This window comes from Bombina bombina, chromosome 6, assembly GCF_027579735.1.
Source record: "Bombina bombina isolate aBomBom1 chromosome 6, aBomBom1.pri, whole genome shotgun sequence".
Classification (NCBI taxonomy): domain Eukaryota; kingdom Metazoa; phylum Chordata; class Amphibia; order Anura; family Bombinatoridae; genus Bombina; species Bombina bombina.
The window spans coordinates 922,508,585-922,525,077 of record NC_069504.1 but is presented as its reverse complement, the minus strand read 5'-3'; the positions used below and the strand labels follow the sequence as shown (position 1 = coordinate 922,525,077).

The 16,493-nt window shown below is 35.2% G+C and overlaps 1 protein-coding gene across 1 annotated transcript in view; it reads right to left on the bottom strand.

Annotated features, from left to right (window-relative positions):
* The window catches only part of LCP2 (lymphocyte cytosolic protein 2), a 228,824-nt gene that overhangs the window by 189,377 nt on the left and 22,954 nt on the right, over positions 1-16,493 (bottom strand). The window contains exon 3 of the mRNA XM_053719585.1: positions 261-307. Coding sequence (XP_053575560.1) covers positions 261-307 — 47 coding nt within the window. The remainder of the gene's footprint in view (positions 1-260; positions 308-16,493) is intronic.

Genomic DNA, 16,493 nt, shown 5'->3' with positions numbered 1-16,493 from the left:
ATTAAACTATGTTTCAAGGTTGAGAGTGTAGGCCTTTGAGAAAGCTGTGGGCAAAATGCGCATCAGGTGTTTTTTAACCCCCCTGTGTCTCACTACATGTACAATTTTGCATAGTTTAAATACAGTTTTATCTATTTGCAGAAATGACAAAAAATTCACTATGTAATTTTTGCATTTAATTGTTCCTTTAAATACAGATGCATATTTCAGTATAGTCTAGTGATTTTGAATAAACAAAAGATGATTTATCTAATACTTACGGCACTGCTAACTTCGGAAATTTGTGCATATCATTTTCTGACATTTCCTGAAAACAAAGGAATCATTTTAATCATTGGTTATGAATATTTTTCAAAATAATCTTACAAACTTGTAAATATAGAAGTAACTGCTGTTGTCTTTTCAGACTTCCCCAATTTAAATATGTTTCCAGTAAATTCCAAAACTAAAATTGGAACGAGCTGCACAATATTTTATGTAAACCATTATTTTCACTAAATAATTTTATGTTTCCTGTTGGTGAAAACTTACTATAGCATTGATATGTCACTTTTTTTTCCTTTGGGGTATCCTTGGGAATACTTATCCAAACTGTTCACAATTAGAGACAATCTAGTCAAAATTAAACTTTCATAACTCAGATAGGGCATGCAATTTTAAACAACTCTCCAATTCACTTTTATCGTTACATTTGTTTTGTTCATCTTGGTATTCTTAGCTGAAAGCTAAACCTAGGTAGGCTCACATGCTAATTTCTAAGCCCTCAAAGTCCACCTCTTTTCTTAATGAATTTGACAGTTTTTCAAAGCTAGAGTGTGTTAGTTCATGTGTGCCATATAGAAAACATTGTGCTCATGCCCGTGGAGTTACTTATAAAAGTGCACTGATTGGCTAAAATGCAAGTCTGTCAAAAGAACTGAAATAAGGGGGCAGTCTGCAGAGGCTAATCACAGGTAATCACAGAGGTAAAAAGTATATTAATATATCCATCTTGGTTATACAAAACTGGGGAATGGAAGGGATTATCTTGCTTTTTAAAGATAACAAGTTCTGGAGTAGACTATCCCTTTAACAAAGTTACGCAAAAAAATACCATGTTTTTCTTCTGGGATCTCATTATCTTTAGGGGTAATTCTTTGTTTTACTCTAAGTGGTTATAAAACAGTCTTTCATTGTTGTAATAAAAACGCTAAGCAGTGGGTTATCACATCATCACAATATGTATTATTCATCATTTTAAAAGTATTTTGCCTTTTATTTCTTCCTTCGTAAGGTGTCTATTACTTCCTGTTACAGCCCCACAAGAGGGCTGGGGTCTCTACAGGAAGGCAAGGTTTTCCTTTGAAGTTTTGCCAGGAAACAACAAATTTAGCTGCAATCATATTCTTGCCATTGCTCAGAAGAGGACTTTTTCTGCAAACATCATGTGACAATGGAACCTAAGTTGTGAAATGTCTTATTGCTTAGGGCTAGATTACAAGTTGTGCGCAAGCGATATTAGGTTTTTCTAGCACAATTGAATATAACACACTTCGGGCTGACCAACTTCAGAGCTCTGGTTAACTGTTACACTCAAATAAAAAGTATCACAAATGAAGTGGTTTTGTATTTGCTGCACTTAACCCATTAGGGGACTGCTTTGTTGTTCACATTATTAGAAGCAAAAAGCCTGAGATGTTGCATATCTCATTTTCATATCTTATCCAGAATCCTCTGGTGCATTGGCTACAATGTATACAGAGTATTTCTGGGAAAGGCAAGTGGGAATACTTGACTAGATGTACAAATTGCCTATGCAATATTTTCTGTTATTATACCATTTTAAAAAAAGGACGTTACTTCTACAAGCTCCTGAAAAAAGGGGTGTTACTTCTTCCTGACTATATATATATATATATATATATATATATATATATATATACACACACATACTGTAGGTATTGATATATATATATATTATTTTTTTTTAAACTCAGATATGTATAGGAATATGTATTTATGAATTAAAATAAAAACTATGTGAAGAACATTGGAATGTGAAGTATTAATATTAATGTTAGGTTAGCACACTTGATTAAATACGATTCGGTTTGCGCAACTTTTCTCGCTCCTATGAAGTCTATGGGAGAATATGTTAATGAGATCACTATATTGTAACTTCTGCATTTTGCGCACATAGTCTTAGGTAGGGCGTGAGCAAAAACTTTTTACTTTCCACTTGTAATACGCGCAGTATCCGACGAGCACAAAAAAACAAAGCGCAAATAATATGCGAGTGGGAGGGATAATTAGCGCTCCACTTGTAATCTAGCCCTTATTTAGCTGTAGGCATTGGCTACGCTGAGAATTTCTAAGTGCTCATTTAGCACAAAAAAACAACAACAAGTAAGCTGTTTGCAGTTTCTTTTTATGTTTTCTTGATTAACATATTCTTTTCAACTGAGGGAGCACTGTTTTATATCCCTTTAAGCTGGAGCTTTGATTATCCTTCTTCAATCTTCAATTATAGCTGATAACCACCACTCTCGTAAAAACATATTATTGGAAAATATTGATTAACATATAACATAGAAAACAGAATGAGTGAACGTGACTAAACACTTTCACAGACTATTACAATAGCTATAATTTATCTAGGGCTCATATGTGAATTAATGAGCCTATATTTGTAGCAGTAAGAAAACGCTGCTCTTAATAATGCAAATTCACAATACCGTTACGGTTTCTGTCTGCGCTACATTAATCCTGAGCACCGTTAGCACCTATTAAGAGCTTGTGACTTCAGCCTAGACGGACTTTTCAGCATTGCCTTTGCATACTTGCAATGAAAGTTGTTTTTACAGACTTTGCAGTTGCTTTGCTATGAAAGCTCTATTGTTATGTATGAAGTATTGGCCCCTAGTTGCTGTTGTTACGTCTCATGTTTTAATGTCCTCGAGTTCTCTTTTGCTGTTGCATTAACATTCTGGTGCCTATTTAACCTTTTTTTCTACGTATGTTTGCTTAGTCTTGTCCTGTCTATTAACAGTCTTGCTGATTCGGTGTCAAAGGTACCAAGAGAACAAAGAAAATTTGATAATAGAAGTAAATTAGAAAGTTACTTAAAATTGCATGTTCTATCTGAATCATGGAAGTTTAATTTTGACTAGACGTTACTATACTTTGTACATTGTTTCCCTTCTTTGTCTGCTTTAGTTTAGATGGAAAAAAATGAGGATTTATTTGATTATGACTGACACTTCATACTTAAATACTAAATCGGAATCTAGAACTATAAGATTGTTTACACACATTTTTTATATCCTGCAAATGCTTTCTGTTTTTATTGTTTTGGTTTTTCACAGACATCGCAACCTGCAAAAATTAATTTCAGGGAGGTGGCCTCACCCGCTACTGCGCCCCCCCCCCCATATATACGCTTGTTGAATGCTTAAATATTTTAGAATACAAAGTTTAATTATGTGCAGTAAATAAGGTATTATTTGTGTTTTATTTTATTAAAATCAGTAGGGTTTTTTTGGTTACTGATGCATACTTTGAGGGTTCTATAACGTCCCAGCAACTAAAGGCATTCCTTAAAGAAGCACTTTTCCGGATTTGGGCCACATAAGATCATAGTACTTAGAGTTTCAGGGAGATTGCATTCCATTTGCTGGCACCAGGGAGCCGCTATTACAATCAGGGAGACTCCCTGAACTTCAGGGAGAGTTGGGATGTCTGTATTCATACTGAATACTAGTAGAATGCATAGAGTGGTTTGTTTTTTATCTCACAATAATATTTAAGAGCATAGTCCAACTTCCAATCCATTAGCGCTTGCCATGCAAATCAGTTTCTGTCCTTTTTATTGCATTTTAATACCATTAGAAACACCACCATTTTTTGTTGTTTTTGTTTGCTACTAAGACCCATTCATGATACTTTTTTTAATTTTATTACTAACATTTTATAATGTTGAATGCTTAATTTCAATCATATATGAACATTCTAAATAACATGTGTTACTTTTGTAGATGTTTTGTAGATAAAAAATGTTAGTTAAAGGGACAGTATACACCAATTTTCTAATAACTGCATGTAAAGACAATATTATAAAGAATAATATGCACAGATACTAATCTAAAAATCCAGTATAAAAGCATTTAAAAACTTACTTAGAAGCTCCCAGTTTAGCTCTTTTAAAAAGGATAGCTGGAACATCCACTGAAAGTGGTTGTATAGCCAAAAGAGCAGACACTCCCCCCTCCCCCTTCCTCTGCATATGAAAAGACTCTTTACACAAACAGGAGCAAGCTGGAGTAGGTATACATCAGTATACTTCTAAAACTTTGGGGCTTGGTTAGGAGTCTGAAAATCAGTGCAATGTTATTTAAAAATAAGCAAAACTATACGTTTAAAAAAAAAAAAAAACTGTATGGGCTACATAAATGGATCATCTACAAAACATTTATGCAAATAAAAATCTATTGTATAATGTCCCTTTACGCAATCTTTCATCATTTTATAGTAAGGAATGATCATGCTTATTGCTTATTAGCATGTGAACTGAACATACAAAAATACTGTCATTCAAAGAGACTGAAATGGATATTCCATAAGTCATACTCCTCTAAATCAAAATAATATTAAACCCGATGTTGAACTTACTTTATTAAAGGGACATTAAAAATCTTTTGGTTTTGTGTGAAAATTGTGCTTGTCCTACAGTCGTCCACCTACCTAGAGAAGCAAAAAGCAAACTATGGTAACCTGCAAATTCTGCAATTGCCTAAACCAGCAACTGATTTGCAATATTTTGTAGAAAAACTAGATTGTAGAACTTGTTGGCCCCTCTAATGAGTGAAGGACAATTTTCTCACAAAACCAAGAGGTCCCTGTCTTTGTCAATATCAAATCATACCTCTTGTGGCCTTATTGATACAAGCTACCAATTTCACTTTAACTTTGTAAATTGATGTGAATATCATCACTGGTTTTTGTTTTTTTTGTTTGTTTTTGGCCATTTGCTAATTATGGTGTAATTGTCTGCCTTTTGTAATGTAATCTCAGATTTGCTGTTCAGTTTAGTTTAATCAATACCTGCTCATTACACGTGGATTAAAACACCTGATCTCAAGTACACAGATATAAATGGAGATAAATGCTTCTGATTGATAACCTTACGTTATTAGCTCTATATTTTCACAAAATACCACATGCTTGTACATTCTAGACGGACCAGTACATCTTTGTCTTGGCTATACTATTCACAAAAAGGCAATGCTTTGAATAGTATCACAATGTTTTCAAAGTATTAATAGCTTTATTTTTAGAGCTGTTCATCATATACAGTTCCTGTACAATGTGCATAAACTTGACTATCTAGATAAACAGACACTTTTAAAAAGAGAACTTGTTTTAGGAGGCTGGCTTCACTTTTTTTATTTTAATCTTTTGGTAAAAGCAAAAAATTGAATTAATAACAAGGGGCAGTAAAGTAAAACATTTTAACGCAAATTGACTGGCACATTGTTTTGGGGGTTAGCAGTTAGGGTTTAAGTGTAGGGGGAATTTTTTGCATTGTGGTTGTGGAGGTTTATGAGTTAATAGTGTAGGGGTTTTTCACATATGAAGGTAAATCTCACATGTGACCACTTTTAATCTAGCCAATCATGAGGTATATTAATTTAAGAAAAATATTAATAATTTTATGATAAAATTATTATTTTTCTTGTATTATTATTCTTCATTATTAAAAACCAGGAAACTGCAGGACAGACCTTCAAAACTATCCTGGTAAAACAATTGTGTTTCACTGCATAAATTATATTTTATCCAGCGCTGCGGAATCTGTTGGCGCTCTACAAATACCTGATAATAATAATAATAATAATAATAATATATAAGAATGTTCATAATAACAGGCAATTTGCATACGACCGCTTCTGTGTTTGTATGCGTAATAACAGGCAATGCCATAAAATGCCATTTTATATTGGCATGGTCATATATTACTTATATTCTGCTAGATCTCTTAGCAACATAACCCTGTATATTTTTTATGAAACAGAAATCAATGTTGCATTTTTATTTATTATAGGTATTATGAATATTAATACATTAACACACACACATGCACATGGCCGCATGTCTACTGTCGAAAACTGCTGAAACCTTAATTGATTATTGACATGCACTTCTGCACTTACTGTACCATATAATATCAATGTTGTGGTTTAAATGCTATAATGCATTTAAATGTCCCTCCCCCAATATGTTCTGTCTTATAAAAAGGAATCAATTACTGATACTGATCTGTTGACTGAACATCAGGTTGAGTTTTGCGACAATGTTTAATTTATAGTACACACTATGGGCAAGATTTATCAAAGTGAGAATAAGAAAATTCTCACAGTTGTCGTCAAAAAACCCTGACAAATGATATCACCATATTTATGAAAGGTTATGCGCCAATAAAGTCACAACTTTTCATATGTGCGAACAAATTGACTCATGACCATTTGCAAGTCTTTAATATATGCAAATAAATTGTCTGGAAATGCCTAATTCTTGTATTAATCTCTATTGGCATTTTAAAATGCCCGTATATATTTGCAGTTCTCATATATTTATGCAATATTCACTGTTTTTAATCTCGCCAATTTGTAGGTTTCGAGGAGTGAAAAATAAATAGGGATGTTGTTGTTTGTCTGGAGCTGTATCTAGGGTTAGAAATTGCCCACAACAAGGCGCAGAACCTGAATAATATTAATAATTAAATAACAAAAAGGTATACACAAATTTATAAAAAAGTAAAATAATTTAAGTGCAATTGAAATAAGTGTATTAAAAAGAATGAATATATGTCCAAAAAATGGGCAACCTTCCTCAATGAAAGAGACCCAAAGAAGGGGCAAAATAAAAATAACTTTAATATATAAGAAATAACATTTCTTACAAACGATCACTTGAATAAAACAATAAACCATTTACCGGTGTCTAAAATTAGGATTGATAAATAAAGTGAAAATTACATTTTCGCAAGAAAAATAGGATCAGCCATTCGCTTGACATCACAAAAAAGTTTTGCCCCAAAAATGTCTCTAGAATTTTGATAAATACTGGTAACATTTTTTACTTCAGACATTGCAAACACTGCAAATTATGCGGAAATAATCACAACTTTTTAGGCGCATTTTTTCGGGGCTTGATAAATATTGCCCTATGTATATATAACACTACATATATATATGGCTATCTCAGTGCTTTCACTGTTTATATGGCTATCTCAATACCTTCAATATGCCTATTTCTCACTGCTTTCTCTTTATGAAATATTCAGTTGCTATGAATATGAAGCATGGGTCTCCATTATATATATATATATATATATATATATATATATATATATATATATATATATATATATATATATATATATTGAAGTATATATTTAAATATGCTATAACTATGTGGACTCTAGTGGTAGAATGTGCACCTACACTTTCTTGTTTTTCTCAATTTGTCATTGCTGGTCACCTTGGTAGAACTTCCACAATGTGTGTGCTAGGTTGCAAATAGTCTTTTTGTGGAGTGCTTAACCAAAAAAAAACCTTTGTTGTATCTTTTAAATTAGGGAGCTGACCAAACCCTCCTTTTGGTTAATGCACACCACCCAGTTCATGTGTGTTCCAGTTTAACTATTGTGTCATATATATATATAGCTAAGGAACTCTGCATAGACATAATTTGCTGCAGTGTGGATACTGATTAGCATAGGACCAGTCTGATTTGGGACACCTTGTAAGTGGTAGACTGGCTTAGCAGAATATGATCATATTGTATGACTAAGATCCCATTTTTATTTAAAAGCATATTTTTCTGATAATATTCTTTGCAATTTAAATATATGTTGATATTATTGTGTGAGATGTCTATCCCCAATCTTATTTGAACAGTGCAAGTATATTTAGCAAATTGAAGTATATATTTAAATATGCTATAACTATGTGGACTCTAGTGGTAGAATATGCACCTACACTTTCTTGTTTTTCTCAATTTGTCATTGCTGGTCACCTTGGTAGCACTTCCACAATGTGTGTGCTAGGTTGCAAATAGTCTTTTTGTGGTGTGCTTAACCAAAAAAAAACCTTTGTTGTATCATATATATATATATATATATATATATATATATATATATATATACATACATACATACATACATACAGGTAGCCCTCAGTTTACGCCGGGGTTAGGTTCCTGAAGGAATGGTTGTAAATCAAAACCGTTGTAAATTTAAACCCAGTTTATAATGTAAGTCAATGGGAAGTGAGGGAGTTAGGTTCCAGGCCCCTCTCAAAATTGTCATAAGTAACACCTAATACATTATTTTTAAAGCTTTAAAATGAAGACTTTAAATGCTAAACAGCATTATAAACTTAATAAAATAATCACACAACACAGACTTTATATGCATTTTTTTTGCAAACAGTTCTATGCATTCCAATCTGGACTGATTTATAGACAGGAAGATCTTGTTCCTTTAAAATCTGCTTGATAGCTCAGGTCTAGCAAGCTACACTCATTAATTTCAGCCTGCTTGTGTGCTTGGCTTGCATATCTTTGATGCAACACAAGCGGACAGCTCCACCTACGGGCTATTTTAATCAATGCACTGCTTCTCAATGCTTTTCAATAGCAGTCACATGAGAGAAACAAAAGGTTGTTATTCTGAAAACGGCACAAATTGAACCGTCGTAAAACGAGGGCCACCTGTATATGCTTTTCGATGTCTAGGGGCCTTTTTTGAAAATTATTTTAAAATACTTGCCGGCGATTTTTTTTTTTTTTTTTTTTTAATACAAACTATTATAACTTATAAATTAATTAGCCCTTTTAGGATATATCTCAACCTGTTTTTATGGCACTTTAATGTCCACTTACTATTGTTCAAATCAATTTTATAAACTGATGATTGTTTACTTTTTTGTATTTTGCAGATATTGGGTAACTCTTTACAACTCAGCATTTTTCATATAATGCTAAATGATGTTGTGGTAAAACAAATGAAGAACTTTATATCATTTTGCTGACTATGATTATCTTAAATTACCAACTCTTACTGTTAACACCAACTGTAAAACACTAGTGTAAAAATGTGCTTCTCTGTCTGACTTTCAGAGTTAATTGCAACATCACAGCATCAAAAATCTTACATTTTTATTAAATTGTAGATTTACAAAAACTGGTCTCCCAATTAAGGATAATAAGCCAATGTGTGGCACCATTTGTATAAACCATATAATTCAGCCACCAGCATTGATATGTTAGGCCATTAATATTATTTATGTTGTTTTCTCATATTTTTAGGGTACACAAATTAATGTTACATTTCTTAATTAGAATGACTCATACATGGTAACGTTAACGCAAGTCTATGAAAACCAACATTCAAATTCTAGCAGTCCTAAATTTGCACTGTACGCACTAATTCAAAATAAATTTATGAAAATCAACATCTGAAAGTGAATCAAGAATTAAAGGGACAGTCAACCTAATAATGTTCCTAAATATATGTTAAGGTTATTGAAGCTAAATACATCAAACAGTATCCCAAAGTGGAACGTTAAAAAATGTGTAAGTAAATCAACTATTTCATCCTCAGCCGTTTAGAGATGGCCGCCTTAGCCCTCCTTCCCCTATGTAATCCTGATGTATTTTATCTCCCAAAATTGAATCTAGTCAAATCCGCACGGTCCCGCAATTTGTGCATATGCAATGCGCCGATTATGCTCAAGGGGGACTTTTTGTTGCAGGAACTACTAACAACCGCTCAGTATCGTAGTGGTTGTTCTTATCAGCAGATCGACTGTTAGATACAGTATTCCATTTACCTTATTTGAAAGTGAGTGGTTAAGATATTGACTAGATTCAATTTTCTGCAGACTAAATACATCAGGATGATGTAGGGGGTAGGGGGGCACAGGCGGCCATCTCTAAACGTCCAAGGATGAAATAGTTAGTTGATTTACTTACACATTTCTTAACTTTCCACTTTGGGATACTATTTGATGTATTTAGCTTCAATAACCTTTTACATATATTTAGGAACATTTTTTAGGTTGACTGGCCCTCTAAAGGGACATGTGTCAGATGTAGGAATTGGCGAATGTTATGCAATATTCGAAAAATTTGACAAATTTTAACACGTTTTTTAATTCATTTTGAATTTTGAATCATTGTACAAAATTCTAACATTCAGCTAAATCTGAGTGATAGATTTGGCGAAGTCCAGCTTCTCTCTGACCTGTCCGTTCACACCCTCCAACAACGACGACAGTTCCAACCTGTTACTGCTACATTACGCAAAGCCAACATCAGGTACAGATGGGGCTATCCCACTAGACTTATTATTACTAAGGACAACCAAACATTTGTGGCCTCTACTGTCTCTCAGGGTCTGTCTTTCCTCATGTCCTGGGGTCTCCTTCAGGAACCCCTGACCATACAAGCTCTTTTGCACATTAAATTATGAGCCACAGCTCCAGAATGGTCTGCAAAGGATCAAAGACTGAAGCGACTCAAGTTACAGCAGTCATGAGACTCTCTTGGGCATCCTGGGTCTACAGCTTGCAGGGCTGGTGTTCTGGCCTTTCTCCATTTGCTCTCGAGCATTAGGTTCTCTCCGCCCCCCACCTAGATGCCCACTCTAGGGTTCCTTTAAGGTGGACTACTTCCACTGCACTTTAGACACTTTCTCTGTGTCTTTCCCACCCTTCCTCCCTCCCTCTCCCTTCTCCATTCCATTTTATATAAACTAATGATAATGCACTAGTTAGAGACGACACCCTATGGGGTGTCGCAAAAGCGACCATCAGGGGGATCATAATATACAAACAGGCAAGCCTTAGCAAGCGGGACTAACCTTGTCGCAGGCCCACAGCAAGCTGAGAGAACTTGAAACTCAAAATAGAGCCACCCCATCAACTGCCCTAGCACTTCAAATTGTTAATATCAAAAATCATGTCTCCCAATTCGAACATAAAAGGACCCAAATTAATCTAACCAAATTAAAACAACTGTTCTATTACAAAAGTAATAAGGCAGATACCCTTCTGGCTAGCAAACTCAGAAACAGAACGGGTGCCTTGCATATCCACAGTATACATTCTGCACACTCCCTCCTTAAAATTCCATCTCAAATTGGTGAAGAATTTGCTAAATATTACTCAAATCTCTATAAAATAAACAGTTCCAAAAAAGCCTCAATCGACATCCCCGGAACGCATGCGCACATATTTAAAGTCTTTAAATCTCCCTGCACACTCTTCAGAACAGCGTGACCTTTTAAGCTCCCCTTTTTCCATTGCTGAAATACAGCAAGTTATCAAGAACTCATAGTCCTTTAAATCCCCTGGCCCAGATGGCTTCCCAGTTCATTTCTATAAAATATATAACCGAGAACTCTCCCCTTTACTTCTAAGGCTCTATGCTCGAGAAGAGGGCACATTCAAAAAATGATTTCTTAAAGCTACCATCATAACAATATTAAAGCCTAATAAGGACCCCACGTTATGTGCCAGTTATAGGCCAATATCACTCATTAACACCGACATAAAATTATATTCTAAATTACTAGCTAATCGAGTAGCAAACCTTCTACTTCACCTCATCAACCCAGATCAGATGGGATTTGTCCCAAAACAAGAGGGCCCCGATAACACTCAGCATTTATTAAACATTCTTAGCCTCTCCTCTAGCCTCCACAAGCCATTATCTATCATCTCACTGGATGCCGAGAAGGCTTTTGATCGCGTGCGCTGGCAGTTTTTATGGGTAGTCCTCGAGAGATTCCGATTCCATAATGTCTTGATCAGAGCGGTTAAGGCACTATACTCTGCCCCTTCTGCCATGGTGAGAGGACTTGGTTTTCAGTCTACTCCCTTTAATATAACTAATGGCACCAGACAGGGCTGCCCTCTATCGCCCCTATTGTTTGCATTGGCTATTGAACCTCTGGCTGAGCAGATTAGAGCCAATCCTCAAATCAGGAGTGCCACACTTTTCGGTACTGTACATAAAATCGCCTTATTTGCAAATGACATTACTCTTTTTTTTCGTCAGATCTTGCACTCACTATTCCCAGATTACTAAAAATTCTAGACTCCTTTAATGCCCACTCCTATTATAGACTGAACCTATCGAAAACTGAGATATACACACAGGACATTCCGAGCTCTCTATTAGCTCCCTTGAAATCTAAGTTTGTCTTCAATTGGACGGAGTCCTCCGTCCTACACTTGGGCATCAAGATATCCGGCACCTTAAATCAATATATTTGGAATTTGACCCATGTCTCATGGTTGGGTAGGATAGCAGCTCTAAAAATGTCCTTCCTGCCCAGGCTTACATAAGGTTAAGGTCCCTAAACACATTATTTTACAATTTCAGAGTGAACTTACCAAACACATCTGGCATGGTAAGCCCCCCAGAGTGGCTCATAAAATACTTCAGCTCTCAAAGAACTGTGGAGGTATTGGGTCACCCTCTGTGACACAATACTACAAGGGAGCAATACTCACTCATTTTGCACAATGGGGGGTTAGACACGCCCTGTGTAGATGGAGAGCCATTGAGCAGGCTTTACTGCCCTTTAACTTAGATCTACGAGACCTGCTATGGACCCATCTGCATTGTCACAGAGAAAAAAACTTGATAAATCCTATTATCCGTAAATGCCTCAACTTCTGGGACAAACTCCGACATTCCCCACATATAGCTCCGCACCCCTCCCCTATAACTTCTCTTGCTGGCCTCCTTATGGGTTTGCAGGATACCCACCCACTTAAAAGGGCCCAGCTGGGGGCCACTACAGTCTCGGACCTCTGGCTCACCACCTCGAGGGATATTTTTAAACACATTTCCCAATTCAGAGCTGACCTCTTGCTACTGCGATACTTACCATTCGAGTATCACAGAATCAAAAGCTTCTTGGTCAGTTGCGGTTTCAAGCCCATGCTGGCTCGTCCACTGACCCCCTGGGAGACCGTCTGGAGTCAGGGTGACAGACGTCGTAGGCCCTTATCTTTCCACTACACCCTATTAGGCTATACTCCATCCCCAGACTCACCGGTTCATCTCCAACAGTGGGAGTCCCTGCTAGGGATATCAGTAATGACAGATACATGGGGGCGTACCCTAGAACTTTCGCAGAAGGTTATCCACTGCACAACTCTCTATGAAACCTTCTATAAACTGCTAGCGCATTGGTACTATGTCCCTTCTAGACTGTCTAAAATGTGTCCGAGTGTGTCTCCTGACTGCTGGGGAAACTGTGGCCAGAAGGGTAACAAGATGCATATTTGGTGGGAATGCCCCAAGCTCTGCCCCTTATTGTCCAAATTAGGCATCTCTCCATAGATCACCAGCCCTATTACACATCGGAGTACACACCTTACCAAAGCATCACTCGCACATATGTATCTATCTCTTTATGTCAATTAAACATGCTATAGCATGCGAGTAGAAGAAAGAACTCCCTCCCAGTTGGACCAAAATTTGTAGCTCCATGGCCTACTTACACACCATGGAAAAATATATTTTCTACAGACTAGGTAATTCAGACTTATTCAAATTGATTTGGGCAGATTGGAAACATAATTATGACATGATCTGGAAGCCCAACCTCCTGTCCACAGACTGACCTAGCCATTACATTAGATGACCCTGACCTACTTTGTAATTCTCATGCCTGTAAAACCCCTCCCCCTTCCTTTTTCCTTCTCCCCTTTCTATACCCCTATTCATCATCCTAGATATGCCAGGGCCTATCAGTCCCTGGCGGCACTTTAAATTTGTAAATTTTATTGTTTGCTAGAAATAATTTTGTTATCTGTACATTGAATTATTATGCCCACTTGATAGCATTGTCCTGATTTGTATTTCTGTATTGTTGGGCCCTAGACACTTGATGCCTTCAATTGACATCTTTCTTTATGTAACTTTCATTGTACACCAATAAAGCTTTTGAAAACTTAAAAAAAAAAATTCTAACATTCAATTAATGTAATAGTATTTTTAATGCTATCTTTTAATGTAATATTCAATTTGAATTTTTCTAATTTGAATATTGCATAATTTCGAATGTGGATATTCAATCTAATTTTGAACATTCGAAAAGGAAAGTAACATTTAAAAACCAGAAATAACATTTGATTATTAACCAATTTTAATGGATTTGTGTTCTTATTAACATTCAGTTGTCCAAAACCAATGTCCACAGTATTATTCATTTTACAAACAAATTGCACTTTCAGCACAATTGCCCTAGTCTGGAGCACTGCGCTTTCACAGATCAGTGATGTTGCTGAATTTTCTGACAGATGTACCTTGCACTTTGAATTATTTTGCACAATAGAAAGCAGAAGAGCAGTATTTTTATAGCTTTCATAACAAATATAAAGGAATAATATAGAAAAAATGCAGCCTCTGCAAAAAGTAAAGCTTCCGCTCTGTATTGTGCACACTAAACTGAAGTGCATAATACGGCTTGTCAAGAAGACAACAATAATACTAATTTATGATTGTGCACCATTTATTGCACACGGTAACTCCAATATGGCAGTGTCAAGTGTGAAGATGCAGAGCTTCATTAACCAGCACTTGTGAAGGGTTAAAAATAAGAGAATGGCTTTAAAGAGAAAGAACAGGAGGAAAAACAAAAGCATACTGAGTATTAAAGAGATATGAAACCTAGCTTATTCAGATAGAGCATGCAACAACTTTCTTATACACTTCTATTATAATATTTTCTTCTTTCCCTTGTTATCTTTTGTGGAACTAAAGGAATATATGCTTAGGAGCCAGCCCATATCTAGAACACTATATGTCAGCAGTTTTTCATTATCAATTTGCAAGAGCACTAGGTGGAAGCATTATTTCCTGCCATGTAGTGCTCCGAATGCCTACCTAGTTATCTCTTCAACACAGAATAGTATGGGCACAAAGACAATTTGATAATAGAAGTAAAATGGAAACTTTAAAAAAAGGATATGCTCAGTCTGAATCACAAAAACAAAACAAAACACATTTTTGTGTTTCATATCCATTTAAATATGCTACAGTAGTTGTACCCAGAGGTCTAATTTCCCTTTCATATACATGAACATATCTGTTCAAGAACAGGACTAAGTACAATAGTAGATACAATTTATTATTAGAATGCCTAAACTGCAGTATTTAAATGTCAGTTATGTGTAATGTGGGACAATTGTCTCTGGAAATAAACTGGTTAACCCTAACCCTTCTTACTCTACCTTCTAGACATGACTCTAATTCTATAACATCATATGCTAAATAGTTAGACACAATTAAGGCAAAAACAGTTCAAAATTGTGCAATCTTTTTATGATCTTTTCTGCATAATATTTTACAGATTTCCATGCAACAATGGAATAATTTCACATTCCCTCCATTCTTCTGTGTCTTCACACTTGCTACCTCTGTCATTACTAGGGGTGGGCGAATGTGTAAATTTCCGTATTTGAATGTTAGAACGAATGTTATTACCGAAATTCAAATTATAAATCCGAATGTTGATAAGAACGAATATTCTTAAAAATTCTATAATCGAATGCTATTTACAGTTTTCGAATGTCACTTTCAAATTCGAATGTTTATAATTATATTGAATGTCCACATTCGAAATTTCGAATTTAACATTCTATTTAACAAATACTATTCAGAAGTTCAATAGTTCATGTGGTAGGGAGGGAATCTAGTAAATTGATACATAATAGATACAAATATATCATTTCGAAAGTTTCTATATAGAATAATGCATAATTCGAATATTACATTTAAAGAAAGCATTAGAAATACTATTACAAACATATAAATTCGAATTTTTCGGATTTGAATATTGCATAATTTGAATATTACATTTAAAGAAAGCATTAGAAATACTATTACAAATATAAATTTGAATTTTTTGAAACAAATATTTTCGAATGTAATCGTAAAATTTGAAACCGAACATTTGAAAATCGAATGTTAGAATGTTATGTAAACATTCGAAATTCGATTTGAACGAACGAATGTGTTAAAATTTGTTTCATTTTTCGAATGTTGCGAAACATTCGCCCATCCCTAGACATTACCCTACTCTAGAACCCCATCATGAATGTCCATGACTCATTTATTGTCTGCTCTTTTACTTGTGCTTCAGGTCTTGCAGAAATCTCATCTTCAATTAGTGTCTCATGACCATCACTCTATTTATTTATTGGTCTGCAAATTACACCTATTCATCAATAAGTACCTCCTCCAATTATTAACAAGGTTCCTCCTAAAAGATAGGGTATACACTACGGTATGTACTTCAAATTAAACCAATTAAATCTACTGTCAGTGGTACAGGCTTTAACCTGATTGATTTCAGTCACTCCCCTAATTGGATGCTGCCTCGAGACAAGATCATGGTATGCCTCATAATGCTTCACTTTCTGTTCCAACCA